The following is a 27,682-nucleotide window of genomic DNA, read 5'->3' on the forward strand; positions in this document are numbered from 1 at the left end:
AAAACCAATATTTCAAATTAAACACTTATTTCCTGGGCTCTACTTCCTCTGCATCTAAGATAGCTGGCCAGATTCCATGGAGTTAAGCATAGTGCCAGGCACCCAATAGTCTTAATATCTGTTGAACAAATGATTTAGCAATGACTCTACATTCTCTGCAAAGTATCCAGAAATAAAGCATTATGAATATCAGCCCACCTTGCTTTTGCAGAGGTCATGGTTAACCAGCCCTGGGTACAAAGCAAGCCTCAAGTGTTTACTCTTAGCACAAACTCTGTAAAATTAGTTGCTGTCTCACCTGTTATACCCCCTTATACTCCAAATATTTCTTAAAACACAGCAGACTCAAATAATACTAAATGGTACTAGAAGTGATGCTCAACAGGATCTCACGTTTATTGAGAAGTGATTAATGGTAAAAAGAAAGGCAATGCCCTTTCCTCATTGGCTGAACAAGAAACTGAAGAAACATTCACTACACGTTTTACAGTATTTTTCTCTTCCAAAATGCATTTCTGTAAACGAGTTTTTACCACTGTTCTTAGCTTTGAAATCAAATTAATCCTGACTTAATCAGTATAATGTACAAGAACAGAACATTTCTTAGGACTCCTAGTACTTTACTTTGAGTAACAAAAGGTCAGAGAAAATGAACCACCCTTAAAGACACAACCTTGGGTAACACTGTTATATTCTCCTAGACAAAAATTCTTCATAAAAATGTTCTTCCAGTTCGGAAGGATAAAATCAAATTCCCACTTTCTGGGGTGGATGCCCAAAACCTTCACAACTCAAGTGTTCTCCAAGTGCAAATGTCAAAATGGGAGGAGGAAAGGGTTTAAAAATTAGAGAAAACTGTATGCACTTACGGACTTAAAAATCCGAAAAACATAGTAAAAAGACAAAAAAACATAGCATTATGCTCTGAAATCACAACCAAAGCCAAAATAAAAGGGACATTTTTCACCTAAACTACCTAGAGGGATTTTTTGTTTAGTTTTTTCTTTTTCTTTTTTTTTTCATTTTCCAGTTAAGTCCTATGTCTTTTGTGAAATTCCAATACTTAAACTGCAAGTCTGCAATCGTCTCTGAAGTCAGTGAAATTAAGAAAAAAGTCCTAATTCTCTTGAAGGTCATTTTTTCCTCTTAGGATATGCAGATGCAACCGTTGCTGCAGTCTGTGTAGAACTGCCTTTTATTTCCCACGACCTTGACGTTCCTACAGAGGTAAGAAAAAAATTGAAATGGTTAAAAATTATCTGAACATGCTTATGAATTTAAAAACTTCACAGAATAACTCAACAGAAATTTAATTATTTAGAATTATTAGAAAATTAATTATTCTAGGTAGAACATTCCCCACAAAGAAAAACTGGCTTTTACTTTGTTTTAAACACTTAAACACCTTAATGCAAAATTACTTTTGACTTGAAAATTCATTACATGCTTTCCTATTATACTGTTTAGATTAATACTTAGTTGTCAGGCCCCCCAAAAATATGGGCCTAATGGAAGTAACCCAAACATACATGACTGGTCAGATAAAGCAGAATACATACATACATAGTACACTAGAGTGTTAGAGTCAGACTGACCTAAATTCAAATCCCAAACTAGTCCCAAGGCCTTGGACATACTCATAAGTCCTCAATTTCCTTTTCTGTAAAGTGAAGGTAAGTATCTCACAGGGTTATGGAGAATTAATAAGCTGACATATAGAAAGCCCTTAGTCCACAGACAGAAAAAAAAAAAACCCACACATCTGGCCTCCTTCCCTAGGGAGGTGGTAATCTGACTACAATACTTACGTTTTCCCTGAAATAAATCCCAATGCTCATTTTCTTAAGAATCACTGTTTATGAGTCTTTCAGAAACTTATCCTAAATTCTTCCATTTCACACATTACTTCATGCACAGAATTTAAAAAAAAATTTTTTTTTTTCTTTTTGAGACAGAGTCTCGCTTTGTAGCCCAGGCTAGAGTACAATGGCGCGATCTTCGCTCACTGCAACCTCGGCCTCCCGGGTTCAAGCCATTCTGCCTCAGCCTCCTGAGTAGCTGGGATTACAGGCACCACCACCATGCCTAGCTAATTTTTTGTATTTTTAGTAGAGACGGGGTTTCACCATGTTGGCCAGGCTGGTCTCGAACTCCTGACCTCGTGATCTGCTTGCCTCAGCCTCCCAAAGTGCTGGGATTAGAGGCGTGAGCCACCGCGCCTGGCCTCAGAATTTTTTAAATTTTACATTTTTACCAAGGCAGGTGGATCATGAGGTCAAGAGATTGAGACCATCCTGGCCAACATGGTGAAACCCCGTCTCTACTAAAAATACAAAAATTAGCTGGGCGTGGTGGCACGCGCCTGTAGTCCCAGCACTTTGGGAGGCCGAGGCAGGCGGATCACGAGGTCAGGAGATCGAGACCATCCCGGCTAACACGGTGAAATCCCATCTCTACTAAAAATACAAAAAATTAGCCAGGCGTGGTGGTAGGCACCTGTAATCTCAGCTACTCAGGAGGCTCAGGCAGGAGAATGGCGTGAACCCGGAAGGCGGAGCTTGCAGTGAGCCGAGATCGTGCCACTGCACTCCAGCCTGGGCGACAAAGTGAGACTCTATCTCAAAAAATAAATAAATAAATACATAAAAAATAAATAAATAAAATGAAATTCCACCTATTATCTCTTAATGTAACTCCAGAAATACAGACAATAAATTATTTGTCCCAAATTGTAACACTGAATTAGAAACTTAGACTATAGATGTCCTTTTTCCTAAGAAACATGTTTATATTTAAGTTAGTTGGCATACTTAATAGCATTTAAAATAGTCAAGAAAAAATTCAAAACAGCATCATGCAATTATATTTACTACAGCACTGTCTCATTCTTTAAACACCAAATTTGTTCCTCTTTATAATGTGCAATTTTAAGTCTCACAAATACCTATGTTCAATATTGCTTCAAAAGTCAAACTTTCTCAATTTTAACACAACAATACCAAAACAGCCAGAAGTGGTGGCTCACACCTGTAATCCCAACACTTTGGGAGGCCAAGGCAGATAAGACTGCTTGAGGCCAGGAGTTCAAGACCAGCCTGGCCAACATATGGAGACACTGTCTCTACAAAAAAAAAAAAAAAAAAAACCTTTTAATTAGGCATGGTGGTGGCATGTGCCTGTGGTCCCAGCTACTTGGGGGGTGAGCTGGGAGGATGGCTTAAGCCCAGGAGGTCAAGGCTGTAGTGAGCCCTGACCACACCACTGTACTCCAGCCTGGGTGACAAAATGAGACCCCATCATTAAAAAAAAAAAAAGAGAGAAGGAAAAGTATAGATTGGAAACAGAGTGGGAAGCCAGGGCATCAGTAGGCTCCTTCTTGAAGGACCTCCCACTGGCCAAATCTGTGACTTGAGCATTACGTAATATTAATGGTAAGTAAACACCTATCATAGTAATACCTGAATCAAGCAAGAATTATCAATGCTAGAATTAAAAGGAGACAGTTTGATGAGAAACAAGTTATTTACATAGTGTCAAACTATTTTCCCACGTATTAAAAAAAAAAAAAATTAAGTGGAGAACCTGGTGGACAACACTTTACCCAAAGTGACCAAAGTTAACATTATCAGTAATGGCATAAACAGACATCTTGTACCTCCCAGTATGATGCACTGAGAAGGATACAACCTCACTTGAAACCAGTGAAGACAGACTTGAAACCAGTGAAGACAGACTTAGGAGGGCTGGGCGCAATAGCTCACTCCTGTAATCCCAGCACTCTGGGAGGCAGAAGCTGGCAGATAGCTTGAGCACAGGAGTTCAAGACCAGCCTGGGCAACCTGGCAAAGCCCGTGTCTTACATTACAAATACATACATACACACATACACACACACAAAATTATCTGGGTGTGGTGGCATGCACCTGTAGTCCCAGCAACCTGGGAAATCACTTAAGCCCGGGGAGATGAAGGCAGCAGTGAGCCATGATCGTGCCACTGCACTCTGGCCTAGGCAACAGAATGAGACCCTATCTCAAAACAATGAAAACAACAAATAACAACTTAGGAGACATGAAACCATGGTCTCCAAATGTTCGTGGACTAGAACTTGGACCACAAAAAAATTGCTATCAAGGACATTAAGACAACTGATAAAGTCTGAATAAGATCTGTGGGTAACAACATTGTGTCAATTAAATTTCCTGATTTTGATAAATGCACTGTGGTTATGTAACTGCATGTCTTTGTTCTTGGGAACTACACACTAAAATACCTAGGAGAAAAGACATGATGTCTAGACTGTAACTCTCTGGCTCAGGAAAACATTATATATACACATTTTAAAAACATTCAAATGATAAAGCAAATGTGGCAAAATGTGGAAGAGTAAATCTGAAATTATTCCAAGGCCCAGCATGGTAGCTCACATCTGCCACTCACACTTTAGAAGGCTGAGGCAGGGGACGTGCTTGAGGCCAGGAGTTCAAGACCAGCCTTGGGCAACCCTGTCTCTACAACAACAACAACAACAAATTTAACTTAGCTGGATGTGGTGGTGCGTGCCTGTAATCCTAGCTACTTGGATTAGCTACTTGGAAGGCTGAGGTGGGAGGACAGCTTGAACCCAGGAGTTAGAGGTTACAGTGAGCTATGATGCCACCGCTACATTCTAGCCTGGCAGCCTGGGTGACAGAGGCCCTGTCTCTCAAAAAACTTTTTTTAAAAATGTATTTCAAAACATAAAACTGGGGGGAAGGGAAGAAATGAATTTATTTCTTCTGCAAAAAAGTTAGGTGCACTAAGTTATATTTAACACTTAATAAGACTTTAATGTTTATATAATTACAGGCTGGGTGTGGTGGCTCATGTCTGTAATCTCAGTACTTTGAGGCCGAGGCAGGTGGATCACTTAAGGCCAGAGTTCGAGACCAGCCTGGGCAAGGTGGCAAAACCCCATCTCTACAAAAAAAAATACAAATATTAGCCAGCATGCTGGCACACACCTATAGTCCCAGCTGCTGGGGAGGCTGAGGCAGGAGGATGCAGTGAGCCGAGATTGCACCACTGCACTCCAGCCTGGGTAACAGATGAAGATGAATTTAAACCAGGCACAGAGGGCCTTACACCTTGTTCAGTCCTAGCTACTTGGGAGGCTGAAGCAAGAGGATCATCTGAGCCCAGGAATTTGAGTCTGTAATGAACTATGATCACAGCTGTGAATAGTCACTGCACTTCAGCCTAGAGAACATAGCGAGACCTCATCTTAAAACAAAAAACAAAAAACAAAAAAACATTAAGGCCTGGCACGGTGGATCACCTGTGTAATCCTAGCACTCTGGGAGGCCGAGGAAGGTGGGATCACCTGAGGTCAGGAGTTCGAGACCAGCATGGCCAACATGGCAAAACCCCATCTCTACTAAAAATAAAAAATTGAGGCCAGGCACGATGGCTCACGCCTGTAATCCCAGCACTTTGGGAGGCCGAGGTGGGTGGATCACGAGATCAGGAGTTCAAGACCAGCATGGCCAACATGGCAAAACCCCATCTCTACTAAAAATAAAAAATTGGGGCCGGGCACGACGGCTCACGCCTGTAATCCCAGCACTCTGAGAGGCCGAGGTGGGTGGATCACGAGGTCAGGAGTTCAAGATCAGCCTGGGCAAGATGGTGAAACCCCCACTACTAAAAAAAACAAAAAAAAATTAGCCGGGCGTGGTGGTGGGCGCCTGTAATCCCAGCCATTTGGGAGGCTGAGGCAGAGAACTGCTTAAATCCAGGAGGCAGGGGATGCAGTGAGCTGAGATCACGCCACTGTACTCCAGCCTGGGTGACAGAGCAAAACTCCGTCTCAAAAAAATAAAAATAAATAAAAATAAAAAATTGGGCCGGGCACAGTGGCTCATGCCTGTAATCCCAGCACTTTGGGAGGCTGAGGTGGGCGGATCACCTGAGGTCGGGAGTTCGAGACCAGCCTGACCAACATGGAGAAACCCCCATCTCTTACTAAAAATACAAAATTAGCTGGGCGTGGTGGCACATGCCTGTAATCCCAGCTACTAGGAAGGCTGAGGCAGGAAAATCGCTTGAACCTGGGAGATGGAGGTTGCAGTGAGCCGAGATCACACCATTGCACTCCAGCCTTGGCAACAAGAGAGAAACCCTGTCTCAAAAAAAAATAAAATTAATTAATTAATTTAAAAAAAATAATAATAATAATAAAGATATGAGCTGGCATGAGTTAAAGTACATATAATAGGAAAAAAAAAAAAACCCAAAAGTTGGTTCTTTGAAAAAATTAAGATTACTTTGTACCCCATAAATATATACAATTATAAATTGTCGGCCAGGCTCAGTGGCTCACGCCCATAATCCCAGAAGAAAAAAAAAATTGGCTGGGCACAGTGGCTTACGCCTGTGATCCCAGCACTTTGGGAGGCTGAGGTGGGCGGATCACCAGGTCAGGAGATCGAGACCATCCTGGCTAACATGGTGAAACCCCATCTCTACTAAAAATACAAAAAATTAGTTGGGCATGGTGGCACACACCTGTAGTCCCAGCTATTCAGGAGGCTAAGGCAGGAGAATCGCTTGAACCTGGGTGGTGGAGGTTGCACTGAGCTGAGATCGCACCACTGCACTCCAGCCTGAGCAACAGAGGGAGATTCCATCTCAATAAAAAATAAAAATTAAAAATAAATAAAAAACTAGCCAGCCCTGGTGTCAGGCACCTATAATCCCAGCTACTCAGGAGGCTGAGGCAGGAGAATTGTTTGAACCCAGGGGGCAGAGGTTGCAGCGAGCCAAGGTCATGCCACTTCACTCCAGCCTGGGCAAAAGAGCAAAACTCTGTCTCAAATAAAAACATTAAAGATATTAACTATGAATAAATTAGGAAACTACAAGTCCAGACAGATCTGGTCTGTGGCTTAAATAACTAGAAATAATGTCAACATCTCTATCCACCCATCCACCTTAGGTCCTCCTCACTTTAAATCTATGATTACAAAATAGAAAACTCGGCTGGGTGCAGTGGCTCATGCCTGTAATGCCAGCACTTTGGGAGGCCGAGGCAGGTGGATCACTTGAGGTCAGTAGCTCAAGACAGGGCTGGCCAACATTGTGAAACCCCATCTCTACTAAAAATACAAAAATTAGCCAAGCGTGGTGGCACATGCCTGTAGTCCCAGCTATTCGGGAGGCTGAGGCAGGAGAATCAATCACTTGAACCCGGGTGAGCCAAGATCACGCCACTGCACTCCAGCCTAGCCAACAGAGCTAGATTCTGTCTCAAAAATAAAAATTAAAAATAAAATAAAATAGAAAATTCAGTCTCTGGAGGAAATATACAAAAAGCCATAAGGTGGCAATGTTAAAGTCTGCACATATGCAATCTCTTCATATAATATTCAAAAACAGTAAATCTGCCTATTTGGCTTCCCTCTATTTAAGCTTAATAACCTTTCTACTTACTACTGCACTGTTCTATCCCTCCCTCTCCCTTCACTTTCAAGTGGGCCATAAAACACAACTGAGGCATATTCATATTCACCTGGATATAATTTTATTAACATTAAAATCTGGTAAATGTTTATCTCTCCCACAAAATTAAATCTATATAGCTCTCAACTAGTTTTTCCTATGCCCCCATGAACCTTGAAAGAAACCCAAAGTTCAGCACCCCAGCTGACAATATAAAATGCTTAGAAGGGAGTCATTCTTTGAGACGGAGTCTCGCTCTGTTGCCCAGACTGGAGTGCCGTGGCACAATCTCCACTCACTGCAAGCTCCACCTCCCGGGTTCATGCCATTCTCCTGCCTCAGCCTCCCGAGTAGCTGGGACTACAGGTGCCCGCCACCATGCCCGGCTAATTTTTTGTATTTTTAGTAGAGACGGGGTTTCACCGTGTTAGCCAGGATGGTCTCGATCTCCTGACCTCGTGATCCGCCCGCCTCAGCCTCCCAAAGTGCTGGGATTACAAGCGTGAGCCACCATGCCCGGCTAGGAAAATATGTTTTTAAAAGTGATGTGATGACACAAAAATTACTTCCATTGCTTGATATGGTTTAATAGAATCAACCTTTATAGTCTCCAATGCCGTGAATAAGTAATGACTTGACTTTAGACTTCAAGTCATATATATATGAAACATCAAGTCATATATAATTAAGATGCTAACTTCCCCAGATAAAGAGACAAAGTATTTTTCATCAGTTCTCCAATTTAAAGCAAGGCTATAATATTTTATTAAAAATATCTGTTTTGGCCATGGTACCTCCTGCCTACAAGCCCAGCACTTTGGGAGGCTGGGACCAGCAGTTTGAGACCAGCGTGGGCAACATACTGAGAACCTGACTCTACTAGAATTTGAGACAGAGTTTCGCTCTTGTTGCCTGGAGTGCAATGGCGCAATCTCGGCTCACCGCAACCTCCACTTCCTGGGTTCAAGCGATTCTTCTGCCTCAGCCTCCTGAGTAGCTGGGATTACATGCGTGCGCCACCATGCCCAGCTAATTTTGTATTTTTAGTAGAGACGGGGTTTCTCCATGTTGGTCAGGATGGTCTCGAACTCCCAACCTCAGGTGATCCACCTGCCTTGGCCTCCGTTATGTGCTGGGATTACAGGCATGGGCCACCGCACCAGCCAGAAATTTTTAAACATTAGGCCAGGCATGGTGGCTCACACCTGGAATCCTAACAATTTGAGAGGCCAAAGGAGGAGGATCACTTAAGCCCAGGAATTCAAGAACAGCCTGGGCAACACAGTGAAACCTTATCTCTCCAAAAAGTTTTTTTAATTAGCCAGGCATAGTGGCGAACACCTGTGTGGTCCCAGCTACTTAGAAGGCTGCAAGAAAAAGTATGCTTAAGCCCAGGAGGTCAAAGCTGCAATGAGTTGTGATCAGGCCACTACACTCCAGCCTGGGTGACAAAGTGAGGCCTCCTCTCAAAAAAAAAAAAAATACACACAAACACACACACACTCATGCACGATATAATGACATTTCAGTCAATGACAGATCAGTAAGATTATAATGGAGCTGACAAATTCCTATCACCTAGCGATGTCGAAGCCACTGTAAGGATGTAGCACAAAACATTACTCACTTGTTTGTGGTAATGCTGGTGTAAACAAACCTACCGCACTGCAAGTCGTATAAAACTATAGCACGTAAAATTATGTATAATAAATAATACTTAATAACAAACTCGGCCAGGCGCAGTGGCTCACACCTGTAATTCCAGCACTTTGGGAGGCAGAGGCAGGCGGATCACCTGAGGTCAGGAGTTTGAGACCAGCATGGCCAACATGGTGAAACCCTGTCTCTACCATAAATACAAAATCAGCTGGGTGTAGTGGCACGCGGCTGTAGTCCCAGCTACTTGGGAGGCTGAGGCAGGAGAATCGTTTGAACCTGGGAGGTGGAGGCTGCAGTAAGCAGCCAAAATCACACCACTGTACTCCAGCCCGGGCAACAGAGTGAGATTCTGTCTCAAAAAAAAGCCAGGTGTGGTGGCTCACGACTGTAATCCATGGGAGGCCAAAGCAGGTGGATCACAAGGTCAGGAGATTTGAGACCATCCTGGCTAACACGGTGAAACCCCGTCTCTACTAAAAATACAAGAAATTAGCCAGGTGTGGTGGGGCGGGCGCCTGTAGTCCCAGCTACTCTGGAGGCTAAGGCAGGAGAATGGTGTGAACCTGGGACGTGGAGCTTGCAGTGAGCCAAGATAGCGCCACTGCACTCCAGCCTGGGCGACACAGCAAGACTCCGTCACACACACACACACCCCCTACTATGTTATTGGCTTATATATTTACTATACTTTTAATCATTATTTTAGAATGTACTACTTATTAAAAGAAAGGCTAATTGTAAAACTGCCTCTGATAGGTCCTTCAGGAGGTATTCCAGAAGAAGGTACTATTTTAGGAGATAACAGCTGTGTGTTACTGCTTCTGAAGACTTTCCAATCGAACAAGATGTGGTGGTTAAGACACTGATACTGATGATCCTGAGCCTGTGTAGGTCTAGGCTAATGTGTTTGCCATAGTTTTTAAAAAGATGTTAAAAATGTAAGTTTTTCTTTTTCTTTTTTTAAAGACAGAGTCTCGCTCTGTTGCCCACGCTAGAGCACAGTGGCACGATCTCAGCTCACTGCAACCTCCGCCTCCCGGGTTCAAGCAATTCTCGTGTCTCAGCCTCCCCAGTAGCTGGGATTACAGGTGTGCACCACCACGCCCGGCTAGGTTTTGTATTTTTAGTAGAGATGGGGTTCCACCATGTTGGTCAGGCCAGTCTCCAACTCCTGGCCTCACGTAATCCACCCGCCTCAGCCTCCCAAAGTGCTGGGATTACAGGCGTGCACCACCGTACCCAGTCCCCTTATCTTTTATACTGTGTTTTAATGTACATTTTCTGTGTTTAGATACACAAATACTTATCATTGCATTACAAGTGCCTATACTATTCAGTACGGTAACATGCTGTACAGGTTGGTATCCTAGGAACAACAGATTATACCATATAGCCTAAGTTGTGTAGTAGGCTCTACCATCTAGGTTTGTGTAAGTACACTATGTTTGCAGGACAAAATCACCTGACAATGCATTTCTCAGAACATATGCCCATCGCTAAGGGATGCATGATTGTATATCTAATCTTCCTATTAACCCAATTAGGTATGTTCCCTAAGTTTTAAAGATATTTAGGCTCAGAGGATTTTCCATCTTCAATATTGGTGACAGCGGCAGATATGAAACCAACTCTTCCTCCAGAGCCCCAGGTCTTTCCAGTACCTATATATTTATTATCAAGACCACAAAATCCATAATTCATGCTCTACCAATATCAACTTTATACACCCAAATTTAAAATACAGGAGAATCACTTGTAGAGCTGATAAAATGCAGATTCCAAGGCCTCACCTCCAAAGATGCTCATTCAGTAGGTAAGGGAGAACAAGAATCTCAAAGTAAGAACTCTCAGAGGGTACTTTCTGTACTAACTGAAAAACTTCTCTTCAATCATTTCTAATCCTACAAGAAATACCTAGGGAGCTTATTAAATAAAATTTCTAATTCAGTTAAGTCTGTAAGTAGAACCTAGGTTATCAATGTATTTTTTAAACTTTCAAGGTGACTCAAAAGTTGTTTTAAATCAGTTACCATTTTTTGGCATTTATATACTGAAGCTCTCACGTCCAGGTCCACCGTACTTCCCCTCTCCTCACCACTGTGCAGGCCCACCGACCTCAACTAAAGTAACTTTTGCCATAACTAAAACTTTGAATTAGCCAAGAACTTGTCTAGGTTCTAATTCTAGCTCTGCCACCAAAGTGAGGTAACCCTGCAGTTCATGTATAACATGACAGTGGGGTAGACTAAAACGGTTCTACTTATAATAACCTGTCGCTGTGCATTATCCAGAACCGTTTATACTCTTCCTTATTCCTGCTGCCTGTAATTAGCAGCAACTTTTACAACCTTCAGCAAATGGTCATGGAGGTCATGTAGAGTAGATCTAATTCATTCCATTTTGAGACTTGTGATGGGAAAATTAAAACTGAGTGCTTACATACTTACGTTCCAACTAATTATGTTCTCTTTATATGTCCACAAAGGGGACTGACTACAGGCATCAGCAGATACGAAAACACAGTTAGCAATTTTATTATTATTAGTTTTTTGGAGACAGGGTCTCACTCTGTTGCCCACACTAGGGTGCAGTAATATGATCCTAGTTCACTGCAGCCTCAACTTCCTGGGCTCAGGGGATCCTTCCACCTCAGCCTCCCAGGTAGCTAGGACCACAGGTGCATGCCACCACACCTGGCTAATTTCTTTTTATTATTGCTTGCCCATGCTGGTCTCCAACTCCTAGGTTCAAGTGATCCTAGGTGGTTTACAGGTGTAAACCACCACACCCGGCCAGTTAGCAATTTTAAATAAGTATGAAGATATAGCATGGCCTAAAAACAAAAAGAGCCTTGGGGCAAAACAAATCCCAGTTCTACTTCCTAGGTAGTGATCTAGTTTTTCCTTATTCAATCTCAGGTCTCTACTTGGAAGATGAAGATAATCTTCACTCTTTTACAGGATTATTACAAGAGACTGAGGATATATGACAAGCGCCTTATAGATATCCAGCAAATGCCTAAATATGGGTAAATATTATACCTAAAGCACTAAGAAAAAGAGGATGAAATGAACACTATATACAAGATGATTATAACTGTATAAACTAATTACATAGGTAAAGAAAAGAAAAAATGCCAAGATGAGTAGTTTTGTTGTAGTACAGGAATTACAGGTGATTTCTTTCGTTTTCTACGCTTTTTATAATTTGGTTACATTTTATAATAAAAACAAATGCAAAACTTGCAAATATTTATAGTTTGCACATTGTAAGATTTTTACATGCAAACGCTTAAGTTCTATATGCTATCCACACTTACTCAAAAAAACTCACATGAAGAGCTTTTAAGTCTATCTTCTTAAAATGGCTTCATGTAGTACACCAAGTGATATAGGCAAAATTGGAATTCTGACATAAGCAGTAGGCACACTGAACATCTCTTGAGAACCAACAGAAATTGCAATACCAAGTGCAAATGAGTTGGAAAGTAGAACAACTGCCAGCCCCTGTCCCTTCCCACTCTATATCCAACAGTTCACACAGGGGATTGGCCATTTTCTTCATCTTTCTGTCTTTTCCTACCCATCCTTTTAGACCCAATTCAAATTAAGTCTTCCATAAAAGTTTCTTGGTAACTCTAGCTCTAACTGATTTTGCTATTTTTCTATACTTGGTCTCACACTGTATCAATTAGTACTTTAATATATGCTGCCCTAGAATGTTTCATTTGATACATCGTAATTCCTTGATATCTTTTCCCAATGGCTAACTGGAGTTAAATCAGTTCAACGAGGGACTATTTGTTTATTCGGCAAGGAATGAAAAGCATTAGGGTACTACTAATTGGGCCCACTGGAACTAGAATTTGGTCCAGGAGGTGGCAGCAGCATGCATATTTAAACTGGTACCTGCTTTGTGCAGGAGAAAGAAGCAACGATCTGAGCTGCCACTTTTTCCTTGCTCATGTGCAGACTTACAGGATTTCAATGATGAATGTAAAAAAGCAGGAAGAGAACGTTTGCCCTAATTCAAAGAAAAGAGCTTTTTTTTCTCCTCTACATAAACTCCTAAGGAACTATAAGAACAGTCCTTCATCATGTTGTCCCTTAAAGGCAGGCAGGCAGGCAGGCAGGCAAAGCCAATGCTGTAAGCCTTCCCTATCTCCCTCCTGGGTAACTCTTCCTCATCCCTCCAAACCTGCGCCCAGACTAAATCACCCAACACCTTTAGAAGAGATGCTGAACTTGCTGAATCCTCATACTTCTCCCATATCAAAACAGATCCCTCTACCTCATCTTCCATGCATCATTCCCATTTTAAAAAATTCACTGTCATCTAGTGTGTTTCAAATTACGCTTCATAGGAGAGATGCTTCAGGTATCTTCTGGGAGAAGGGAAGCTGAACATGTAAAAATCATTCATGAGGTTCCAAGAAAAGTTTTGTTTGCAGGGAAAAAAAGAATTCCAATGCTAAAAACTGTTAGAGGAGTAATCTTTACTTCTGGTAGGTAAGCAGAATGGCTCATACTTGAGTGATTCTTGCTTTAAACTATTCAAGATATACTAAACAATTCTAGCATTGCCAACTAGCCCTTGTCCCACAAATGTTTAAGCATGGAAAAATAGCAGTCCTCCCTGGATCAATCTTTAGCCACATCAAAATCAAAATGCTGCCATTCTTCATATTCAACTCTGTATTTCAGACATTTTTACATAGTCTAATTTACCAAAACAGCCCATACTAGGCAAACAAAAGAGCTTTATAATAGCTCTTTAAGGCTTGGAACAGAGGTTGAAAGATACCGACTCTGCAAACACAAAGATAAAGAAACATGCAGAGTCTTTTGAATGAAGTACGGAGATCAAAACTTTCAAGTCTCTAATAGCAAAGCAACTTTTTATTCAACAGACATCACTGGCATCTGCAGTCATCTGTTACCTCTCTGCAGCCTCTGAGTTAAGTGTACTCTACCATACTGCTTGAAGTTCCATACAGGCTGTGTATCCCCTATCTGAAATTCTTGGGGTAAGAAATGTTTTGGATTTCAGATTTTTTGAATATTTGTAGATACATACTGGTTGAGCATCCCTAATCTGAAAATCCAAAATAGGAAATGCTCCAATGAACATTTTCTTCAGTGTCATGTGTGCACTCAGTTTCAGACTTTGGGGCACTTCAGATTTTCAAATTAGGAATAGTCAACCTGAATAGCCCCTTCCTTATTCTCTTTCTAAAACTCAAACTATTCTCTCTCAATCTCTTTCACTTGCTCCCTCTTTATTCTTCAAATTTTGTTATTTCTGGGGAATTTTTTCCATAGTCCTTTTCTCTCACTCGTGTTGGCTCTAGAACCACACTGCAGAATTAGAACACCAGCTTTACTTTCGTATCTCATGTGCCTTTGCAAAGTTATTTACTCTTTTCTGTGTTTTAATGTTTTCATCAGTAAAACTGAGCTACTTATACCTACACCTCACAAGGATACAAGAATTAAATGAACATACATTTAAATATACATTCAAGACAACTGTATGCTAGACACTGTACAGAGCATTCAATAACTGTTAGCCATTCTTATTACAAGAATCTTTGAAAAGTCAAACTCTTCCATGCCTTTACCTATCCTGAGGGTTGAAAATTCAAATTCCTGTCAACAATCTGAGCTCCAGATTCCCAGCTGCCTACTATCACCTGGCTGCTGCTACTATCACAGGCACCTGAAACTATTTCCAAAAGCCAATACAACCCCAAATCCTAACCCTAAACTGCTGCTCCTCTCATCATCTTTAATTTCTGAAAAACTAGTCAACAAATATGTCTACCACATTCTTCATATCCAGTTTCCCGTTCCCACTGTCCTGGTTCAGGCCCTCATCATCTTTTTTTCCCCAGAATACTGTAAAAGCATCTCGTTTAGTCTCTGAGCCATCTCCCACCTTTTTTTTTTTTTTTTTTTTTTTTTTTGAGACGGAGTCTCGCTCTGTCACCCAGGCTGGAATGCAGTGTTGCGATCTCGGCTCACTGTAACCTCTGCCTCCCAGGTTCAAGTGATTCTCATCCCTCAGCTCCCTGAGTAGCTGGGACTATAGGACTATAGGCACATACCACCACTCTTGGCTAATTTTTTTGTTTGTTTGTTTGAGACGAAGTTTTGCTCTCATTGCCCAGGCTGGAGTGCAGTGGAGCAATCTCGGCTCACTGCAACTGCCGCCTTCTGGTTTCAAGTGATTCTCCTGCCCCAGCCCCCTGAATACAGGCGCCCACGACCACACCCAGCTAATTTTTTAGTAGAGATGGGGTTTCACCATGTTGCCAGGCTGGTCTTGAACTCCTGACCTTGCGAACTACCCACCTCAGCCTCCCAAAGTGCTGGGATTACAGGCATGAGCCACCGCGCCCAGCCAATTTTTTTTTTGAGACACAGTCTCGCTCTTTCGCCCAGGCTGGAGTGCAGTAGCGCTATCTCAGCTCACTGCAAACTCCGCCTCCAGTGTTCACACCATTCTCCTGCCTCAGCCACCTGAGTAGCTGGGACTACAGGCGCCTGTCACCATGCCCGGCTAATTTTTTTGTATTTTTAGTAGAGACAGTGTTTCTCCATGTTGGCCAGGCTGGTATCAAACTCATGGCCTCAAATGACCTGCCAACCTTGGCCTCCCAAAGTGCTGGAATTAGAGGCGTGAGCCACCTCACCCAGCCTCATAGATGTTTTGATAAGTTGCTTTCCTAAGCTTCCATTTGTTGATCTATAAATACAGGATACTGCCTCCCAGGTTGGTATGGGGATTAAAGTAAGGCTATGAAAGTACCTAGCATGGTGCTTAACAAGGTCAATGCTCAGTAAGTGTTTCATCCTTCCCATCCTCCAAACTGTTATTCCCTAATTAACTACCCTTCCTTACAACCAAACTAAAACACAGGTAAAGAATAAAATCCTAGGCCGAGCGCAGTGGCTCACACCTGTGATCCCAGCACTTTGGGAGGCCAAGGCAGGCAGATCACCTGAGGTCAGGAGTTTGAGACCAGCCTGGCCAACATGATGAAACCCTGTCACCACTAAAAATACAAAAATTAGCTGGGCGTGGTGACAGGCACCTGTAATCCCAGCTACTCGGGAGGCTGAGGCAGGAGAATCGCTTGAACCTGGGAGGGGGAGGCTGCAGCGAGCCAAGATTGCGCCATCGCACTCCAGCCTGGGGGACAAAGCGAGATTTTTGTCTCAGGAAAAAAAAAAAAAAAAAAGAATAAAATCCTGAAACTCTTCATATACTTTCCCAATCAATCTCTCCAGCGTTATCACTTACCATTCTAGACCACATTAAACTTCTCATTCTGAAAACATACCATAAGCATTCTCAAGACTATGTTTTTAACATGCTCTTACTAGAATGCCATTTTTTGGAAGACAGGGTCTCACTGTGCCCAGACTGGAGTACAGTGGTACCATCATGACTCACTGCAGACTTGATGTCCCGGGCTCAAGCAATCCTCCTGTCTCAGCCTCCTGAGCAACTAGGACTACAGGTGTGCCTCATCACACCTGGCTGATTTTTTTTTTTTTTTTTTTTTTTGGTAGAGGCAGGATTTCATTATGTTGCCTAGGCTGGTCTCAAACTCCTGGGTTCAAGTGATTCTCTTGCTGCAGCCTCCCCAAAGTGCGAGGATTACGGGCATGAGCCGCTGCACCTAGCCATTTCTCTACTTTTCTATCTGGCAAACTTTATAGATCATGGAGTAGTCCATGAGCTTCGGGGTTAGAGACTCAGTGGCTCTCCAGGTGTAAGTTCCAATATACAAACATGAAACATGTTTTGAGCAACTTCTTTGCTAAACTGGGTAATAGTTTTTCAAATATCAGAATATTTCCTCAAAAAAAATTTTTTTTCTAGGGACAGTCTCCTGCTGTCACCCAAGCTGGGGTGCAGTGGCATGATCACAGCTCATTGCAGCTTTCATTTCCTGGACTCAAGCAATCCTCCTGCCTCAGCCTCCTGAGTAGCTACACTTTAGTTATGCGCCACCAAGTCTGGTTAATTTTTTTAAAATTTTTTGTAGAGACAAGGTCTCGCTATGCTGCCCAGGCTGGTCTCAAACTCCTGAGCTCAGGCAATCCTCCCACCTCAGCCTCCCAAAGTGTTGGGATTACAGGCGTGAGCCACTGTGCAGGACAAATTTTTGTGTTATTGAAGAAAAATATTTAAGAGCTACAGTCGTGACACACAAATTTAATCTGCAATCAATATTTTCTCCATCACTATGAAGTCTAGACAATCAGCAAAAATTAAACATTGATTTATATACAGCATTTGTCGATTTCCACGATGTAACTAACAGCTGGGCCAGGCATGGTGGCTCACACCTGTAATCCCAGCACTTTGGGAGGCCGAGGCAGGCAGATCACAAGGTCAGGGGTTCGAGACCAGCCTGACCAATATGGTGAAACCTCACTTCTACTAAAAATACAAAAATTAGCCAGGAGTGGTGGCAAGCACCTGTAGTCCCAGCTACTTGGGAGGCTGAGGCAGCCCTGAACCCGGGAGGTGGAGAACGCAGTGAGTTGAGATCACGCCACTGCACTGCACTCCACCCTGGGCAACAAGTGAGACTCCGTCTCAAAAACAACAACAACAACAACACCACAGCTGATTTCAGATTACCAATGTGTTATCAGTGTGCAACAGCATATTATATATTGATACAACAGCTGTAAATAACCTCAAGAGTAATGAATTTGAATATTACCTAATACGATGGTAATTATAATGTAATTTGATGTGCAGAAAGGTATTCTTGAAAGCTAAACAGCTGGCTCCAACTAGCCAGCTCCAACACATCGCTGGAGAGACTTCTGTTAAAGACCAACTCCAACACTTACTAGCTATGAGACTTTGGATAAATAACCTCTGAGCCTCTTCCTTTATCTGAAATATGAGAATTACAGTGTTAGATAAGATAGCTAAGCTTCTGTGTGTACTATGTGCCAAGCACTGTGCTGCCATTTGAGTGCTTATCATTCTATTATTACTTATTTGGCAGGGTTCCAATGTTATTGCCTCCATGAATTCTTAATTTCCCCCAAGTAATTAATCACTTCTCCAGAATGCCAAAAATGTATTCATTCCTCTATTACAGCTCTTATCCCATATTTTATCCATTTTGCTGTCCTCCTAAAACCCTCTGCTTCTAAGGCAAAGATGGTGCCTTGTTTCTCTGTTCCATCCCAGCAATTAACACAAACGTTTGTTGAAAGATAGATACAAGGGGCATGGTTCAGAGATCCAAATTCAATGTTATCTATTCTCTTCTAGTCCTCCTTTAAGGAGGCTGCAGAAAGAGGCATTTTATCTATTTACAAAGCAAGGAAGGTGATGAGTAATACAAATAAAATTTCCTTAACCCTTTTGGCAGATAGACAAGTATATTTATCTGCAAGACAAAAATAGACATAGATGGCCTTAGGATTTTACAAAAAATGCTCATGTTTGTCATCCTGGTTTAAAACAGGATGCCCACTCACTAGATCTGAAGAGTCAATAAAACAGTGGTGGGGTGGTAAGATACTAAATGGGAGCCAACAGTATCACATGGTTATTTACTTCCTAAGGATTTAATATATTTAGCTCAAGTGAGGATGTTTTCCTCTTTTATATCACAGAAACTTGAATTTTTTTTGAGACAGTCTCACTCTGTCACCTAGGCTGGAGTGCAGTGGTAAAATCTCTGCTCACTGCAACCTCCACCTCCTGGGTTCAAGAGATTCTCCTGCCTCAGCCTCCTGAGTAGCTGGGATTACTAGCGTGCACCACCACGCCCAGCCTTTTTTTTTTTTTTTTTTTTTTTTTTTTTGAGACAGTCTCGCTCTGTCACAAAGGCTGGAATGCAGTGGCACAATCTCAGCTCACAGCAACCTCCATCTCCCAAGTTCAAGCGATTCTTATACCTCAGCCTCCTAACTAGCTGGTATTACAGGCAAGAGCCACCACGCCTGGCTAATTTTTTTACTTGTTGTAGAGACAGGGTTTCACCATGTTGCCCAGGATGGTCTTGAACTCCTAGGCTCAAGTGATGTGCTCATCTCAGCCTCCCAAAATGCTGGAATTACAGGCATGAGTTACCACATCCAGCCTCTAAATTTCTTTAATAAGCCTTTTCACAGTTTAGGAAACAATTTTTCATTAATATATATATATAGTAAACATATTTAAAAACTACCCACATACCTAATCTGTACCAAAATTCACTGAGAATGCACCAATCCCTTCTGTCATCCACAGCTTTCTGGCCTCAAGTCCGTTCTTACTTATTTTACGTGTAACAAATACTTCGGTCAGAAATTATGAAACAACCTTTCTAAAAAGATCTGTTTCAAAGGACAAATTCATCTTCACAAACCTCAAATGTTATCCTGAGTCAGCTAATCCTCTTTTATCCCTTGGTTTCTCTAGTCCAGACTACCCTATGTATGAACCCCCTCTACAACATCCCTAGTTTAGTTTCTATAACATCTCTTTTAGTTTCTACCTGAAATTCTGTGACTAAGAACTTCGTTTTTAGCAAGTTTTCCATCTACAAAAATATTTCTCCATATAACCTCTATCCACCATTCATTCTAGCTTTGTCTTTTGACATGAAGAATCTAGTCTTAAAAAAATTTGGGCTGGGCATGGTGGCTCATGCCTGTAAACCCAGCACTTTGGGAGGCCAAGCCAGGCGGATCACAAAGTCAAGGGTTCAAGACCAGCCTGCCCAACATGATGAAACCCTGTCTCTACTAAAAATACAAAAATTAGCCGGGCATGGTGGTAGCCGCCTGTACTCCCAGCTACTTGGGAGGCTGAGGCAGGAGAATCGCTTGAACCTGGGAGGCAGAGGTTGCAGTGAGCCGAGATCACGCCATTGCACTCCAGCCTGGGTGACAAAAGTGAAACTCCATCTCAAAAAAAAAAAAAAAAACTTTTTTTTCAAAAATTTCAATAGCACAAAAGGGTATACAGTGAAAAGTCAAAAAATCCTACTGGTCCCATTTAATACCAATGACTTTTTTTTTAGACTAAAACTCAAACTGTTGCCACCACAATCACATTTCCTCTGTAACTCAACTCTCTCCTCACTCTCCATTTGCTCTGCAGTTATTCAGAAAAATCATTTACCCAAGTACCCAATTAAGTCTACTTTTTTTTCTATTTCATTAATTTTTGTCTCCCACAGCTCCATCATCCATTGAACCTAACAAGATGCTGGACTTTAAAAGAATTAGTCCTTTGTCCTCTCTACTTGACTGCTTCCCTTATTCTTGACTACTTCCCTCATTTTTACTTGTAGTTAAAGGGCTAGAAACAAGACAAAAATTAAACCAATTATTTTATGAAATTTCTTTAAAAAAATTCACTCATTCAGGAAAGTTAACTCTCCTTTCTCCCAGACTATTCCAAAGTTGAGTCAAAAGAGAAACACGGCTGGGTGTGGTGGTGGCTCACGCCTGTAATCCCAGCACTTTGGGAGGCCGGGGCGGGCGGATCACGAGGTCAGGAGATCGAGACCATCCTGGCTAACACGGTGAAACCCCGTCTCTACTAAAAATACAAAAAAATTAGCCGGGCGTGATGGCGGACGCCTGTAGTCCCAGCTACGCAAGAGGCTGAGGCAGGAGAATGGCGTGAACCCGGGAGGCGGAGCTTGCAGTGGGCCGAGAATGCGCCACTGCACTCCCGCCTGGACGACAGAGCGAGACTCCCGTATCAAAAAAAAAAAAAAAAAAAAAGGAAGAAAGAAAGAAAGGCTCTTAACTGTTGCCTTCTTCTAGATAACAGTTGCACAATGATTCCCTCAACAAAACTTTTCAGGAAAAAAGAAAAAGGTTTATGTAGCAATATATACAGAAATTAGCCAAGACCACAAAGCACATACCCCTTTAGTAAGAATTTCTGAGTCTGTGGTAAAATACTAATTTTAAAAAACCATACACCTTTGACACATTTAACTACTAAAGGACAGATGTAAATATTTATACAAAAGGATGTTCAGTGTAGTGTTATTTTAATTAGAAAAAATAAAATACAAATTGTTGACATATTCAACAATTAGGGATTGGTAAATTATAGTAAGTCTGACAATACTATGAAGCCAACAAAAGTGATGTCATAGGGAATACTTAACTGGGGAAAGGTTCTAAATAAACGCAGAAAGGTCACACAATAGTATCTGCAGTATTCAACAAGGTAAACCACACCTAAAGCACAGTATATTGCTTTTTAAAAAAATAAAAGTAAGTCACATCTATCAAACATGTCACTAAAATTTGCTCTAAGTTTCAAGCCTGACAGATCTAATGCTTGAAGGTTCTATGTTACTCAATTAGATCATGCAGAACAAGTCAGTAATAATGCTAGGCAAAAATGGCTGTGGCTCTGCTTCAGTGTGTTCTGCCAAGATACTGCCCAATCATGGAACTTTAAAACAGCTGTGACACCTTCAGGATGAAGTTTAAGTACTTCCCTACTTCTTTATGGGGTTACCACCCATCTGGCATGAAAGCTTCTGCAATCTCGTAAATACTACAAAGGTACACACACAAACACTTCACCTAAGGGAGTCTACCGTCTCAATGAGCTATGAGCCCCATTCTCATAAAACCTGCTTGTTCTTTAAAGCCTAATAAAGATTGTAAGAACAGTTTACAATCAGTTATGTAAAGATGTTAAGGAAAATAGTAACCAACAGGAGAGTAAGGCAGTACTAACTAAAATGGTAACCGGGCTTAGAAGCAATCATAGGCATCTTCCTGAAATCCCAGCAGTTTTTTTTTTGTTTTTTGTTTTTTTTGAGATGGAGTCTCGCTCTGTCGCCCAGGCTGGAGTCCAGTGGCGCCATCTTGACCCACTGCAAGCTCCGCCCCCTGGGTTCACGCCATTCTCCTGCCTCAGCCTCCCAAGTAGCTGGGACTACAGGAGCCCACCACCACACCCAGCTAATTTTTTGTAGTTTATTTAATAGAGACGGGGTTTCACTGTGTTAGCCAGGATGGTCTCGATCTCCTGACCTTGTGATCTGCCCGCCTCAGCCTCCCAAAGTGCTGTGCTTACAGGCGTGAGCCACCGCGCCCGGCCAGTGCCAGCAGTTCTTACAAGAGAGTAAACTAAAAAGTAACCTGACAGAAGTATAATTGAAGCCTTTATTTGGTGGTTTGCTCACCAGCTGAGAACTAGGATACTCACTTATCAAGAGTCTTTATGGGCTGGGCGTGGTGGCTCACGCCTAAAATCCCAGCACTTTGGGAGGCAGAGGCGGGAGGATCACAAAGTCAGGAGATCAAGACCATCCTGGCTAACACAGCGAAACCCCTGCACTCCAGCCTGGGCGACAGAGTGAGATTCGTCTCTCAAAAAAAAAAAAAAGTCTTTATGGAATGGTTTTTTTTTTTTTTAGACAAGTTTTGCTCTTTCACCAGGCTGGATTGCAATGGCTCAATCTCAGCCCACTGCAAGTAGTAGCTGGGATTACAGGCACCTGCCACCATGCCCAGCTAATTTTTGTATTTTTAGTAGACACAGGGTTTCACCATGTTGACCAGGCTGGTCTCGAACTCCTGACATCGTGATCTGCTCGCCTCGGCCTCCCAAAGTGCTGGGATTACAGGCATGAGCCACCGCGCTGGGCAATGGTTTTTAAAAAGAGCCATTAGTTAGCTTACCAAAGACACTAAATTCTGTTTATTATTGCACTCATTCTATGAAAACATTAAAAGGCTGGTCAATTCCAACAAACGAATCTTACACCTACATATCAAGCTCAATTATCATTAACTGAACCACTCTAGCAAACATAATCAAAATACATACTTGATTAAAAGCTGAATTTTTTTTTTTTGAGACGGAGTTTCACTCTTGTTGCCTAGGCTGGAGGGCAATGGCACCATCTCAGCTCACTGCAACCTCCGCCTCCCAGGTGTAAGCGATTCTCCTGCCTCAGCCTCCCAAGTAGCTGGGATTACAGGCATGCACCACCACGCCCAGCTAATTTTGTATTTTTTAGTAGAGACAGGGTTTCTCCATGTTGATCAGGCTGGTCTCAAACTCCTGACCTCAGGTGATCCGCCCACCTCGGCCTCCCAAAGTGCTGGGATTACAGGCGTGAGCCAGAGCCTGGCCAAAAGCTAAATTAACAAAACCCAAATTTGCTACTTGTTTGTTTAGACAGAGTCTCTATCGCCCAGGCTGGAGTGCAGTGGCATGATCTCAGCTCACTGCAACCCCTGCCTCCCGGGTCCAAGAAATTATCCTGCCTCAGCCTCCCAAGTAGTTGGGATCACAGGTACCCACAACCACACCCAGCTAATTTTTTTTTTTTTTTTTTTTTTAGTATTTTTAGTAGAGACGGGATTTCACCACGCTGGCCTCAAACTGCTGACCTCAAGTGATCGGCCCACCTCTGCCTACCAATGTGCTGGGATTACAAGCATGAGCCACCCGCGCCCAGCCTGCTACTCCATTTCTAAACCCATATTTCTTCATCTGGCCCCAGCAATGCAAAATTGAAAAGAAAATGACCCTGTATTTCCCCACTGGCCCTAACACATACAAGTCTATCTTAACAACTATGCTGTGCATTAAATTCATCATTTCCTTCCTGCTTTTAATCACAAGATGTAGGACAGAATTTTATTATAAAGATTAATAAGATAGTACACATTTCAAGTGGACAAACCAAGCACCTAGATGCCCCTCAGACGTCTATAAATCTGCTATGCTACTAAAAGATGCCTAAAAGATCATGGCCTCCTTACTTGTCCCTCTAGAAACAGAAGCCTGATGACCATTTAGAGCCCTTCAGATGTCTAGCAAAAAGCACCAATAAACTATCTTTTTCTACAAAATACTGTAAATTTTATTTATTTTTGATACAGAGTCTCACTCTGTTGCCCCTGCTGGAGTGCAGTGATGCAATCATGGCTCACTACAACCTCTAACTCCTGGGCTCAAGGGATCCTCCTTCCTCAGCCTCCAAAGTAGCTAGGACAACATGTGTGTGCCACCATGCCCAGCTAATTTTTTTTTTTAGAGAGATGGGGTCTCACTACTTTGCCCAGGCTGGTCTTAAACTCCTAGGCCCAGGCAATCCTCCTGCCTCGGCCTCCCAAAGTGTTGGGATTACAGGTGTGAGCCACCACGCCAGGCCAAAATATGTTAGTTTTTTTTTGGGGGGGGGGGCGGGGGGAGATGGGAGTTTAGCTCTTGTTGCCCAGGCTAGAGCACGATCTCGGCTCACCGCAACCTCTGCCTTCGGGGTTCAAGTGATTCTCCTACCTCAGCCTCCCAAGTAGCTGAGATTACAGGCATGTGCCACCACACCCGGCTAATTTTGTACTTTTAATAGAGACGGGGTTTCTCCATGTTGGTCAAGCTGGTCCTGACCTCAGGTGATATGCCCACCTCAGCCTCCCAAAGTGCTGGGATTATAGGCGTGAGCCACGACGCCAGGCCTAATATGGAAGACTTTAAGTTAAACTATTTAACTGTGGGGAAGAGAGGAGTTTAAAGGACTATCAAAAAGGAAGTTTATTAGCCAACTTTTCAATAATCTGGTTCTCCATTCCCAATGCTTTTAGTGTCACTGACAAGTGTAACTCCCATTTCTTATTAATCTGTACCCACTGGAAGATAAAATAGCAACCATCCCTACTTTAACAACTATGTACCTCCAAGAAGATTGTACCAACGAGCCCTTCCTCCACTGCTAAAAGGAATAAATTCTCATAGAGCAGCCTAACAATGCCTCAGATCCTAGATCACGTATAAGATCCCTATGAATTCATAACAAATTTAAGGAAAACATTGCTTGTTAGACTTTATTTTATATTTGAGATTAATCAACTCAGGATTCTCTCAACCACTAATATACAGATCTTCAAAGAAAAATTTCTCCTTGCTCATAAACTTTTCACCTACTTCCTACATTTAACAATGTCTAGGCCAGCTGCAGTGGCTCACACCTGTAATCCCAGCACTTTGGGAGGCAGAGGCAGATCACTTGAGCTCAGGAGTTCAAGACCAGCCTGGGCAACATGGCAAAACCCAGCTCTACAAAAAACATGAAAAACTAGCCGGGCATGGTGGTGCATGACTGTGATCCCAGCTACTCAGGAAGCTGAGATGGGGAGATCACTTGAGCCCTGAAGGTGGAGGCTGGAGTGGGCCGACATCATGCCACTGCACTCCAGCCTGGGCAACAGAGAACCCTGTCCAAAAAAAAGTAAGTATAAATCCCAGATAATATATCATTATCTGCTCCAACCAGTTTTATCATCCTCTTATAATCCTAAAGTTTACATTCACTCAATACTCACAGAGCAAACGCTACCAACTCTTTCAAATTCAACTCTAGTTTGAATCCATTCCTCATCATTCTGCCCAAGATTCCCACTTGTTACAGAGGAAATCAGAAGTGACTCTTTTACACCGCCAATTGTCACAGGAAAGACAGAAGTGATTTCAAGAGTTGGTGATGACGTATTGACTCTTGAAAATAACCACAAAACCCCAGCTAGGCCAAGTTAATCCAACAGAGAACATTTCGATTTTTCTCTGCCATATTATAGACTCAATCTTCTGCTTTAATTTCTATGGTTTTATCACTTCCATTACCCCTCTGCATCTCTTTGACTCATTCTTCACCTCTTTCTGCATCATGTACTGTTTCTGTCTGATTTCCTTGTACTGTTTTTGCTTTCCTTTCAAAGTCCGTATTTCTGTCCTCTACTAATGTTCTCACATTCCTTCACATTAGGGTTCAAGTATTAAAACCAATTATACTTCTATAAAGCCTTGAACTGTTAGGTGATACTGTATTCATTTACAGAGTTTTTATTAATGGTTCACTGTATAATACCTCTTCTGTTCTCTCTGGTTCCTCCTTCCCTAAAAATCTTAATAATAATAAGTGGGTTACCTTTTTAACACTTTCTTCTTCCTCTTGGCGTTTCTCATAGTGTGAGAAGTCATCAAAAATGGAAGTGGTGTGCTTGTAGCTGGCTATAATTTTCAACACCTGCTTAGCCTTTTCCAGAGGCACTTCCTGAGTGTCCCTAGAGTTGGTCACTGGTTTATTCTCGTTGTTCTCTAGGCGAATGTGTCGCAGTTGGCTATTGGGAACGTCCTTCACAAAAATCCACCTGACATCAAAACGACCCTTCCATTTGTCCTGGGACCACACACCTGCACATGTGTTGTAGTCCACAGCAGATTTCATTTCTGCCACGCCACAGAAGTGTCCACTGCCGTTGACACTGAAAAGTAAGTAAACGGGGCCTTTCCCGTTCATGGAACGATAAGCAGCATCCAGTCTCTTGTTACCATGCTCTGTGCTGCACCAAATATTATACTTAATGGAACGGTGAATATCGTCCTCAGAGTAGCTCTTAATGATGAAAACCCGGCCATGTTTCAGATTCCAGTCAAAATCTTTGGGGTTATAGTTATTAATGGACCGAAGCTTCTCCAACACTGGGTGGGGTTCTGAAGGAGTAGATCCAGAACCAGCCTGAGACTGTCCTACTCCATTACCATCCACCCCATTATGACCGAACCCACTGCCACGGTTCCGAGGTGCTACCCAGCGGGTTGGCTGAGCTGCCTGTTGCTGGACTGAAAGCTGGGCAGGCTGTGGTGGAGGTGGAGGCAATGGCTGTGTCTGTTGCCCTACTGATGCCTGAGCCACTGGTGGGCTATTGTTAGCCTGCTGACCTACAGGCTGAGGAGACCCCTGGGTTGGCTGACCTATATTCTGAACCAAAGCCTGTGAGGGGGCTTTTGCAACAGGACCCTTGTTATCCCAAGTTCCAATATCCATGTTATGCTTTATCGGGGGTGGCGGAAGACTTGACCCTGCAATGCCATTCTTGGTCTTCAGTTTAGGTTGCTGTTTTGCAGGCTTGCTAGCAATATCAGCCCAAGATGCTGGTTTTGGAGGAGCAATGGTGGCTGGAGGCAAACTATTGGAAGCCACGATGTTACTAGTAATGGACCCGCTACCAACAGCAGAACCTACAACTTTTGGAACATTGCTTGCAACTTCTGTGCTACCCAACTTCAGTGCTGCCATCCCTTGGTCTATAGTATTCATGCCAGGAGCCTTATTGAGGGTCTCATTGGCAAAAGCTGACTGTCCATCAATCATGGCTCCACCTAAGGAGCTAGGTGCATAAGCATAATTGCTACTATATCCAGAGCTCTGAGTAGACTGTCCCTGAGAACTGTTATTTCCCCATGCTGAGAAGTCAATCCCACTGGGAAAGAAATTAAAACCATGCTGACCAAGAAATGGAGTGCTACCTAGGGCTCCTGGTTGCCCAAACATTGCATCTGGTAGGAAGTGGGGCTCTCCGTTGCTCAGCTGTCCATAAGAAGTTAAGTAGGGCATGGCTGTGTCACCCCCCGTAGACCAAGCAGCTTCACCCAAAGAATAGGAGAAGCCAATGGAGGGACTGTAGTAACTGGGTAAGTAGGAATCTGACATGGCAGTATATGCATTATTCTGTGGAAGAAAAAA

General features: G+C 42.6%; 1 protein-coding gene across 2 annotated transcripts in view; it reads right to left on the reverse strand.

Moving 5' to 3' along the window:
• Positions 1-372: 372 nt before the first annotated feature.
• YTHDF2 (YTH N6-methyladenosine RNA binding protein F2) overlaps positions 373-27,682 on the reverse strand; it is a 35,141-nt gene continuing 7,831 nt past the window's right edge. The window contains exons 4-5 of one of the 2 annotated variants that reach the window (XM_003828101.7): positions 26,084-27,667; positions 373-1,219 (exon numbers count right to left, since the gene is read on the reverse strand). In XM_003828101.7, the coding sequence (XP_003828149.2) occupies positions 1,196-1,219; positions 26,084-27,667 (1,608 nt within the window). In that variant the 3' untranslated portion in view covers positions 373-1,195. Of the gene's footprint in view, positions 1,220-12,344; positions 27,668-27,682 lie in introns of those variants that run through there. The other variant, XM_063593539.1, reaches the window with a different exon arrangement.

This window comes from Pan paniscus, chromosome 1, assembly GCF_029289425.2.
Source record: "Pan paniscus chromosome 1, NHGRI_mPanPan1-v2.0_pri, whole genome shotgun sequence".
Lineage (NCBI taxonomy): Eukaryota > Metazoa > Chordata > Mammalia > Primates > Hominidae > Pan > Pan paniscus.